The sequence below is a fragment of the Dipodomys merriami genome, unplaced genomic scaffold, assembly GCF_024711535.1.
Source record: "Dipodomys merriami isolate MVZ:Mamm:240054 unplaced genomic scaffold, mDipMer1.0.p SCAF_16, whole genome shotgun sequence".
Classification (NCBI taxonomy): domain Eukaryota; kingdom Metazoa; phylum Chordata; class Mammalia; order Rodentia; family Heteromyidae; genus Dipodomys; species Dipodomys merriami.
The window spans coordinates 13,216,391-13,227,940 of record NW_027202937.1 but is presented as its reverse complement, the minus strand read 5'-3'; the positions used below and the strand labels follow the sequence as shown (position 1 = coordinate 13,227,940).

Here is an 11,550-nt window from a genome sequence, read left to right as displayed (position 1 = left end):
CTGTTTTATGTGGTTCAGTTTTTTGATGACTACCTTCAGCTAACAAATTTATATTTACTATTTTCTTCTATTATGTAACACAGTTACTAGTTCAATTTATATATATCAACCAGGGCAATCATTTGTTTTTGTATTTTCACCAATGTAGTTAGTAAATTGGTGCTAATTAGTTGAATCTCATCCATACTCAATCAGATTATAAAAATATCAGAAATAAGACAATTTGTCAAGGGAAAATATGTAACATTGGATTAGATTATGAAACAAGAATGAGTTATCATATAAACTTGCTATAATTGTGTAATAACTTCATTTGATATAAATAAATATTCACTTGAACTTGAACACACTCTTCAATAGCTTGCCTAATGCTCCCTTCACATCCTTATTCCTCAGAGTGTAGATGAAGGGGTTGAGGGTAGGAGTCACCACTGCATAGAAGAGAGCCATGAACTTAGGCTGGTCCCTTGTGATGGAGGAAGGGGGCTGAATGTACATGCTAATGGCTGGGCCATAAAATAAAGAAACTACGATGAGATGAGAGGAACATGTCCCAAAAGCCTTTTTCCTTCCTTCAGAAGATTTCATCTTCACTACAGCACGTCCAATACTAGCATAAGAAGCCAGAATCAAACATAAAGGAACAGCTAATATAAAAATGCATACAACAGACAATGCAAGCTCATTGACCTTCTTCTCACCACAGGCAGTCTTGATCAGAACGGGAATCTCACACAACAAGTGATCCAACGTGTTGATACCACACAGGGGCAACTGCAATGTAAGAGTGGCTTCTGAGAAAGCAAAGATCACTCCTGTCACCCACATAATGGACACTAATAGGATACAGAGGCGCTGGTTCATGATGAGGGAGTAGTGTAGAGGTCTGCAAATGGCCACATAGCGGTCAAAGGACATAATAGCCAAGAGCAAACATTCTGTGCCCCCCATTATATGAAAGACATACAGCTGAATGATGCACCCAGTGTAGCTGATGGTCTTCTTAGTGGTTCCCAGGTTAAAGAGCATCTGAGGGACGATGCTGGTGGTGTAGCACATGTCCAAAAAAGAGAGGTTGGTGAGAAAGAAATACATGGGGCTGTGGAGTCTGGGATCTACCTTGGATACCACTATAATGACGATGTTTCCCATCATGGCCATGGGGTATATGATCAGAAGAATAACAAATAGAGGAAGCTCCAGCCAAGGATGGTTAGCAAAGCCGAGTAGAATGAACTCCTCAGGGTGGCTTTCATTACTTAGTGACATTCTTTTAATTTCTTTTACCTAAGAAAGACAAGGGAGGAATGAGAAACCATATGATACATTGAGTGTCAATGTAGAATACATTTTGCATGAACTCTTGGAAAAAAATCCAGAAATCTAGCACCAGAGATCAAATTCCCATTCATAACATTAAAATGAAAAATTCTTGCCTGGCACCTGTGGCTCACACCTGTAATCCTTGCTGCTCAGGGGGCTGACATCTGAGGATTGTGATTTGAAGCCAGACATAGAAAAGTCTGTGAAACTCCAATTATCCTCTGGAAAAACTAGAAGTGGAGCTATGGCTCAAAGTACTAGCCTTGAGCAAGAAAAGCAAGCAAGAAAGCAGGCAAGCTCAGGGACAGCACCCAGGCCCTGAGTTCAAAGGCCATGGTCAACAAAAAACAAACACACACACAAACAAACTTATGTTGCTAGCACTGGTGGCTCATGCCTGTAACCCTAGCTACTGAAATGTGAGGATCATGGTTCAGAGCCAGCTTAGGTAGGAAAGCCTATGGGGTTCTTATCTCCAATTAGTTACTAAAAAGCCAAAAGTGGAGCTACAATGCTCAAATGGTAGAAGGATAGCCTTGAGAAAGAACAAAAAGCCCATGGACAATGCCATGGTTCTGAGATCAAGACCCAGTACTGGCATATACAAAATACTTATGCTAACAAGTACAGATTTTCCTGAACTGTATAATGAACTTGGCCATAATTATCTGCTTGAATTGAGAGAGATTCAATGAAAAGTCGAGTGGTTGTGACAGAGAGACTTAAAAAGAGAGGCTTGCCAATTTTCATTGGCTTAAAATTCAACTTGTTAAAATGAAAATCGCTAATTCTCTCTCTAGGTGTTTTGTAAGAGTAGATATAACAAGGAATCTTGGAATCTGATGGTTTCTATTCAGGAAATGGCTATAAGACATTACAGGAACAGTAAAAACGGAAGAAGCGTCAAGATTAGAAATAGGAAGACAAGGAAAAGATGACTTGGAGCTGGGAGAATTAAGAGAATCCTATTTACATTTATGTTCTTGAATAGACTTTTGACCTCAATAGGGAATAAGTACACTTTGGATAAACAAATCTGTTCTAGCATTATTTGATTATGCAAGAAATCCACACAATTTTAACATTTGTCTCCTCACATGGAAATTGAAGTGCTACATGTTACTGCAAAGAAAAAGGATTTTTCCTCACCAAGAATGTGTTTTTGTTTCCTTTTTTCTTCCATAACTACTTACTTAAAGAGCATTTGCTCTTCATGTCACATGTGAATTAATTTATCCATATGTAAAGAATTTTCATTTATCAAGAGTCTTAATAGTCTTATTTTAATAGAAGAGTTAGAACCGTTGTCAGTGATAACCGTGAATACATTTTTATCTTAGGTCTCAGGATCCTGACTATTGGTACCTGAGTTCATCCTCAGAGAATTATTGGGATCAAATTGAATCAAAGTAATTCAATACTTTCAGGTCATCTTGTCTTGTTTTCATTTAGAAAGTACATTTGAAGGACAAATTCAAGTAGCTGACTTATAGCAGTAACAAGAGGAAAGAAAGATTAAGTAATCAGTTTTGTTGATGTTGTTCTATCTTTCAGTGGTGAAGTGCATTTTCATGATATTCACTATCTTCTGTTATGATTGGGGATAGTCACATGGGAAGTTAATATGGCATAATGTGCCAAAATTTGAGGTATGTTAGTAATTAGTAGTTTTATGGTACCAAATTATATTCTTGAGGAAAGAAAGCAGAGGTTTCACTGTTTTTAGGTCATCAAATCCTCAAAGCCACCAACAGCTAAAATTAGGCATTGTCCTAGTCAATAGTGCAATAGCAACAATTATTTCAATCAGTCCTGAATGATTCTGTGGGCCAAGCAACTCAAGAAGCTTTTTTACACCTACAAAAGCATCCCAAAGTCATAAGATAGATACCATTTTAGCATTCATACTCTAGAATATTTATGATTATGAATTCCTATAGTTTGCTAAAATTAGTGAGCTCTCTATATAAAAAATCATTCAATTCCTTAAATTTAATAGTGAGATACCGAGACTACCTATGGGATTAGTTTCATGACTTCAAAGTATATGTACTGTGAGGATGTTCCCCGAAAGAGTTTGGTTCCAGTCACGCACTTAGCAGGCATTATTCAAGATGTCTTTTTTTTTTTTTTAGCACAACTTTTTCTTTTTAAATTTTATTTTATTGTAAAGATTTTATACACAGGGGTTACAGTTACATGAGTAAGGTACTGAGTACATTTCCTATTGAGCATTGTTACTCCCTCCTTTGTTGTTCTCCCTTTGTCTCTTCCCTCCCTACAAGTTGAGTTTTTAAGAGTATCTTAACTGATGTTCCTGGCGAGGAGAAAAATTCTGTATTAAGGATGGGATAACTTAGATTCTTAGATTTTCTAAACATTGCAATCTACCTACCTTATAAAATATCTGTTCACTTAATTCTGCTGTATTTACATTGTTTTCTTTTTATAACTGGCCATTCTTCATAGTTTTAAAGAGTAATTCTGGGTTTGATCCTTCAGGAAATAATTATTCCATGATCTATGTTCTCAACTGCATTGCAATGACAATGATCTCTCTAGTGTGGATGAAATATTCTATTTATTTATCATTTGCTTTATTCAGTGAAGTCTTGTCTGTGAGTGCTACTCAGCTCTCAGCCCTTCATCTCTCTTATTTCCCTGCAGACACAGCATTTGTGCCTCTCAGTGAGATGCATTATGATTTACATTTAAGCTCACTAATTGTATTAATTATACCATTAGCTCTTTCATTGCTTCCATAATATTCTCATCTTTCATACTTTCAGCCATTGAATTCCATCACATTTGTATCTTCTATGAATTTTTCCATTCTAATTTCTGCAGGACTATACTATATTTATACACAAATGTTTAAAGCCATTTCAATAAATTCCTACTGAGCCAATTCCTTCTGACATCTTTGAATCTCCACTCACAAGTTTATTCTAGTGTATCTTAGTCATACTTCATTTTCATCACATAATGTATTCAATTTATGTTTCTAGCACATTTAACATTGTAGTGATTGAAGAAACGAATTGATTTTTATTTGTAATAATAGCCTGCCCTCTTACATACATAGATAGGCACTCTGTGATCTTACACATTCACTTATTCTTACCTTATTAAAAAAATTCTTCACACACAAGCAACTGTGAAAGGATATACTTTCAATTTCTAGCTTTCAAAAAGAAAAGAAAAGTTGTTGTCCAAAGACATCGTTAAGATTAGTTTCAGAAATGTTATCTTCTCATTTGACACAGATGCCAAAGGACAAAAACATCCAGGTTAGGAAGACAATGGGAGAAAACAGCGAACATGTCCTGTGAGTATTCTATTTGTAGATTTTTCCTGACACCTCTCAGACATTGTTTTCCTACAGGCCATTCATTCATCCTTCTCCCAGGTGTGTTAGTAGAGAAATTTCCTTGGGACTGAGCTCTCTATGGATATCCTACTTCTTATGTACAATTAGTTACACACTGAATAGATTTTGAGTGGAAGTCTCCTCTGTTGTTGTGTATTCTAAAATAAACTCATTCAAATTTCCAGCATAGTTTTTACTAACTTCAAATGGGATGCAATTAAAAATAATAAAGCCAACTGAACAATAAATAAATAGTATGCTTGCAGAACTGATTATGGAGAATTGATATCAAAGTTTCTTGAATATCTTATTTCATCAATTCTTTAGACTAGCTCACCATAGACTTTATTATTCTTCCTAGTTATGACATTCTGTTCTCTAGAACAGAATGACAGTCACCATCTCAGGGCAGTAATAGTGGACTTTGTAAGCTGAGGACAAGGAAATAAAATGCTAGAAAAAGAAGACTGGTTGATATTAGGTCTCTCTCTCTCTCTTCTATTTATAGAGTGTTGGAACAGGGGAGATTTCCTAATGATATTCACTTATATAGAATGGGATCTCCTGATTTTGGGGTAATACACCTTTTTTTTTTTTTTACAGGATCTTACCTATTTCTTTAAAGTTATGCCTGATTATGTGGCATTTGATGAGTGATTATATTTTGCCTTGGTCTAGTCAGTTGGAATAATGTTTCAGAACTCAGTTCTAAACAGCTGTGTAATGTCATTTAATTTTGTATTGTCCCCTTCAAGGATGTAACAAGAGGACTTCTTGATATCTGGCTTTTGGTTGGGTTCAAGAGACTGGAAGTCACCTTCTAGGGACTACAGAGTGAAAGGAGGGTTAATTTGGGGGTACTTTCCCTAAATCCATACTTACTGGATCAGGGGATGTCAATGTTGTTTTGATTTTCCTGATGGTTGGTGAGGTTGAGCATTTTTTTCTTGTGCCTGTTGGTCATTTGTATGGCTTGCATGTAGATTTATTACTCACTTTAAAATGTTTTTCTTTTTCTTTCTTTTTTGCTATTGAGATTTGCATTTCCCTATATATTATATAGATGTATATTATATGTATCGTCTACAAATATTTCGTCTCATTGTGTAGGCTGCCCTCACTTTGTTAATTATTTATTTGGATATCGAGAACATTTTTAGCTGATTGTAATCCTATTGTATAATCTGTGCTTTTATTAGGTACTCCTTTGGGATTGTATCTAAATGTGATTGTGGAGGCTAATGACATGCAGGTTTAATCTCTCTTTTATTTGCTGTTTCATTTCCAAATGTTAATCTGTGTTGAGTTAATTTTTGTATACAGTATGAGACAATGATTCAATTTTACTCTATTTTGTTGTATTGGTCTATGTGTCTGCTTTATATCAGTTCCACGTGTATTTGTATGTATACTTCCTTTTCATCCTTTCTACTCTTCCTCTCCTCTCTTCTCCTTGTCTCTCCTCTGTCTCTTTTCTTGTCTCCTCTTCCCCCCTCGCCCCTCTTTTGCCATTTTCTCTTCTCAAAACAAGTGATTATTAGATTATAGTAACTGTAGACCAACTGTAGGCCTTTGCTTCAGGGTCTCATCTGTAAACGATTGTCAAGTGTTGACAAAGGCTGCAAACTCTTTTCATGACTTAACTGAGGAAAGAGCTCTTTAAGGCTCATTACAAACTCAGCTTTTTATACCTTATTAGTAGGAAGACTTTACCCTTTATTAAAGTTTCTAGTTAGAAGTCTTTAGTTTTTAGCATTTTTTGAGTGTGTGTAGGGGAGATTGTTCTCAATTTTTTTTTTGCCACATGGGCTCTTCCAACATACTTCTTTATTTCATCAAAGCCAGAAAAAGACAATCTAACATCACATAATAATGTAAGTCCATTCACGTTTTGAATATCCTATTAGTTAGAAGCTAGTCACAGGTTTATACACATCCAAAATGAGAGGATTGAGGGAAGGGATAGTAAAAGAAAAACAAAGGAGAGGGTAACAATGCTCGACAAGAAATGCACTCATTACCTTACTCATGTAACTGTAACCTCTCTGTACAACATTTTACAATAAAAATAATTTTTTTAAATGAGAGGATTGTACCTATATGTTTATGTGTCAAGAAGCAGAGATAATTTCAGGCCATGATCATCTGCCTACTACACATATTTTAATGGGATACATGCTAATTGTGTAATAATTTCTCCTTTAGGTGTAAGAATTAAACACCAAGGTAATAGCAAATGATATAGTAGCAGACAGGTGATTTGTATTCTCTGTAATAAACAGATCCACCACAATATATGATGTGAGACATTCTGATAAAATATAAAAGGTGAAAATATCATAACTCAAAATGCATTTAATGCACATAACTTGTGACATGCTATAGCTTTGGAAAAACCCCACAGAATAGCAGATGTTTGTTGCTCTGGTTATATAGCTGAGTGTGACATAGGCAGGTATCCTTCAATGTGGATACAGCTGACAAGCATCAGAACATAATACCACACCTGAGATTGGTAACCCATAAAAAACCGAAATGCAGACTTCAAAGTGCAGGCCTCATTTGAGAATGACAGCTTATGCTGATAATCATTCTCTACTTGGAAAGGAGTTTCTACTTGCTATCCACAGTTGAACAAACCGGAAGCCAACCTAGTTCACAATGTAACAAACTGAACTCCATGTACTAAAATGAGTGGTTTGACCTACAAAATCATTAAGTTGGGCATGTAATAGAATATAAATGTCACACATAAGGCTAGGCTTGAGCAGGAAAGTGTGCAGCATATAAGCAATTGGTGTGTGATGTTCTAACCCATTTATGATATGCAAATAAATAGTATGTGGCAGAAACCCAGGCTGTATGATACCTTTTCTTTAATCCGTATATATGAGGCCTGGAAAATTTCAAGTTACCACATGAAGAAGAAAATGCAAATTTGGCTACAGATAAAATCATGGGCACAGAACTGAACTCTCGTTGAACGTGAGATATGACCTTACTGCCATTGTTCTTTTTAAAAAGTAAAACTAAACCAGGCGCTGGTGGCTCACTCCTGTAATCCACGTTACACTGGAGGCTGAGATGGAAGGATTGCAATGCAAAGCCAGCTTGGGCAGGAAAGGCCATGAGACTCTTATCTCCAAAACGAACGAACAAACAAACAAAAACAAAAACAAAAAACCCTACCAAAAAGGAGCTGTGGCTCAAGTGGTAGAGAGCTACCCTTGAGCAAAAAAGCCCCAGAACAGTGCTCAGGCTCCAGGTTCAAACCCAAGGACCAACAATAAAATTAAATAAAATTGTATCATTAAATATTTAACAATGAAGCATTTATTTTAAAGCATAACAAAATAAGCACCTTCCATCACCCAATTTGAGATAGAAAGTGCAATAAAATCAACACACTAAATTTCTATGTTTATTTATTTCAATGACACCTGACCATCCCTATTCCTTATTATGTAACTGCTCACAAATGTGCAAAACAAAACAAAAATAATACTTCTTTATTAAATATCAAAAGAGTCATGACAACTGATCTCTGTTTTTATTATAACTTGAAAAGGGTATCATGTAAATGTGGCTAGTTTTCAAAACCATATGTATTATAATAAGAGCATTCCAAAGAAAAATATATCTAAGTGAAGAAAAGAATTTATGTTTTGTAAGCAAATGGGGACAAGACAAGAAGTTTAAAATTGAAAAAAAATAGAGTAACAGGAGGTAAAGAAGGATTTCCCCTCATATGCCTCCAGAAACATTAATTCAAACAACTTTCATATAACACATATGAAAAAAAAAATCATTCTCAGCAATGTAGGTATCCAGTACCTAGTTTAGCAAGGAAATAAGAATAGCCATGCTGAGAATAGGAAGAATCATTTCACATTACCAATTACCCCCTCCTCCAGGGCCAAAGTCAACATAACAAAGACAGAATGACCTTCCTGAATGGGGAATGGACAGTGAAGTGCACATTTGATCTTGTTGTCTATCATAGTACCAATCAGTCTCAAAAGAAACCTTAAACCAGGCCAGTCCCTGGCTCTAGAACCCAGGCTGGTTCCCCAAAACCTGAATCCAGAATAGCACATGCATATCTAGTCTGGAATCCCACAGACCAAGCTCCAAATCCACTCCCCCACCCCATGAGCCAGATTCCAGCCTTACTTCCTTTCTAGTACTTATTTCCTTTCTCTTCACACCTGGTAAGCTATCTATTATTAAAAACAATAAAAGGTAACAAGTGTTGCCAAGGATGTGGAGAAGAAAGAACCTTGCAAGCTGTGTTAAATTATTAAGCCACTGTAAAGTAAAAAATTAAGTCATTATGAAAAATAATATGAAAATTCTTAAAAGAAACTAAAAAATAGATCTACCTTGTAGATTAAATTTCTTTTTTTTTTCTTTTTCTTTCTTTCTTTGTTTTTTTTTTTTTTTTTTTTTTTTTTTTTTTTTTTTTTTGCCAGTCATAGGGCCTGAACTCTGGGACTGGGCGCTGTCCCTCAGCTCTTCAGCTCAAGGCTAGTGCTCTACCACTTGAGCCACAGCACCACTTCCGGCTTTTTCTGCTTATGTGGTGCTGAGGAATCAAACCCAGGTCCTCATGCATGCAAGGCAAGCACTCTACCACTGAGTCACCTTCCCACCCTCAATTTCTGAGATCATTGTGTCAAAGAAATGTTTTCAGGTCTGTATTCATTGAAGTATTACTCACAATAAGCTAAGAAATGGAGAGAAAAACCTATTGATAGATGAGTGAATAAATAAAATGCAAAACATATATGCATATATACATGCATGCACACATGCATGTATACATGCAAACACAATTGAATACTTTTAAAAATAAACGAATCTTGATTTTGTGACAACATAACAAACTTTGAGAATGTTATATGAATGAACTAAGCTTGTAGACAATGACAAATAGCACAGGTAATCACTTATATGTAAATCTAAAAATGTTGATCCAGAAAAAACACAATTGTGATTGTCATAGGGGCTTGGTAATTCATATTTAATGGGATATGGGAAAATATTAGTAAAGGTATACAAAGTTTCAGGCAAATAGCTGATCTACTGAGATGTATTCAATAACATGGTGACTATTATTAATGCCACTATATACATGAAACAATATTAACAGATCTTAAATGTTTTTATTACCAAAAAGATGAGCAAATGAAATGACAGAAACATTAAATGACTTATAAAGAAATTACTCAAGTTAGTTAATGTATATCTACATACATATATATATATCAAAACATGACATTGTACAATATAAATACATACAGTTTTGTCAATTATACCTTAATCAACCTGGCAGGAAAAATTTGGATTGTAAAAGACCAAGATGCTGCACAAATTCTCTAAAACTTTCACATTGCAAGATGTATGAATATAATAAGTTATCTTTTAAATATTTACACAGCTTTTAACCATGTGTTGTTTCACTCTATGTAGTCTTAGTACTAAAACTTCTATAAACGCACCTTCTGGGTCTTCATTTCTTTGGTAGTACATTCAAGACAAAAGAATATGCCCTATATTATTCCTGACAAGGTAGAGATAAAGAGTTACAAACACAGAAAGAGAAAACATGAGCAGCATCAGTGTAATTGCAACCCATTGAGGGGCAGTTTTGGGTGTAGTTTATTTTATAATTAGAAAGTAACATTTGATGGGCTAGGAAGGTGGCTCAGTGGTAGAGTACTTGCCTTGCATACATGAGGCCCTGGGTTTGATTCCTCAGCACCACATAAGCAGGAAAAAAAAGCCGGAAGTGGCACTGTGGCTCAAGTGGTAGAGTGCTAGCCTTGAGCTGAAGGCTGAGGGACAGCGCCCAGGCCCAGAGTTCAGGCCCACGACCGGACCAAAAAAAAAAAAAAAAAAAAAAAGAAAGCAATACTTGAATAGGCAATAACTAAATTCTAGAGGCCCTAAAGACTGTTGTTGATATTTGACTTATGGACAAAATTCAAGCATTGCCAAGATGTTACTTTATATTGCATTTTCCTCTGATCATTAGTCCAGTGCAATTAATATGCCTGAAAGTTCCAAGGGAGACATACATAGATCATTATTTCATATAGTGATGGTTGAAAATATTATAAATGTGAAATTATTTCTTTTATAAAATATATTTGGGAAATTTGTAAGTTGATCACCATATCATAATTATTTATCACAAATGCTAAATTTAAACCAAACTTAAAAAGAAAAATAACCTTTCATACACAATAGCTTTACCACAAATAATTTTCCAAATTATTTTCAAATAGTTACTTGAAAAACCCATTAGCTTTACAGTCATTTTTGACTGTAGCTCTTCATTAATCTCTTGCATTCCAGATGTCTCCCTAGGCTGTAGGGACCTTGAAGCATTTCTATCACATAATTATATGCAATCAGTGATAACTATTGCATGACAAGCTATATATCAGAAGTTCTACATTGTGTTTATCTTCCATAATTTATACTTCTTCATATCTTGTGAAAAGGGTAAATGTGATTATTTCTAATATATATGTCAAATATGTTTTACAACAATTCACACAATTGCATTTTCACTAATAGTAATGGCATCTGAAACATTATGGAACAAATTCCTATTAATAATTGCTATTCAACAAAGAATATCAAAATTGGACAAAACATTTCAGGCATGTCATTAGGTCTTTTGAGATTGCTAACTGGACAATATCATATTTCTATTGGCATTATAAAATTCTTTTTGTCACAATTTGCAACAAAGCTTTCATCTCATTCTTATTTGAGGAAAAGTTTTGGATCTGTTATATAGTGATATGGAAAAAATTCAATGGTGGTATTTCATCAAAAGTGTTTGG

At 35.0% G+C, this 11,550-nt stretch overlaps 1 protein-coding gene across 1 annotated transcript; it reads right to left on the bottom strand.

The window, feature by feature from the left end:
- Positions 1-330: 330 nt before the first annotated feature.
- On the bottom strand, positions 331-1,269 carry LOC138827802 (olfactory receptor 2B11-like). The gene has a single exon (XM_070023416.1). The coding sequence runs from the start codon at positions 1,267-1,269 to the stop codon at positions 331-333; it is 939 nt and encodes a 312-aa protein (XP_069879517.1).
- Between the last annotated feature and the right edge of the window lie 10,281 nt (positions 1,270-11,550).

Coding starts and splice junctions, on each gene's coding strand:
- LOC138827802 (XM_070023416.1), bottom strand. CDS start 1,269: ATGTCACTAAGTAATGAAAGCCACCCTGAGGAGTTCATTCTACTCGGC.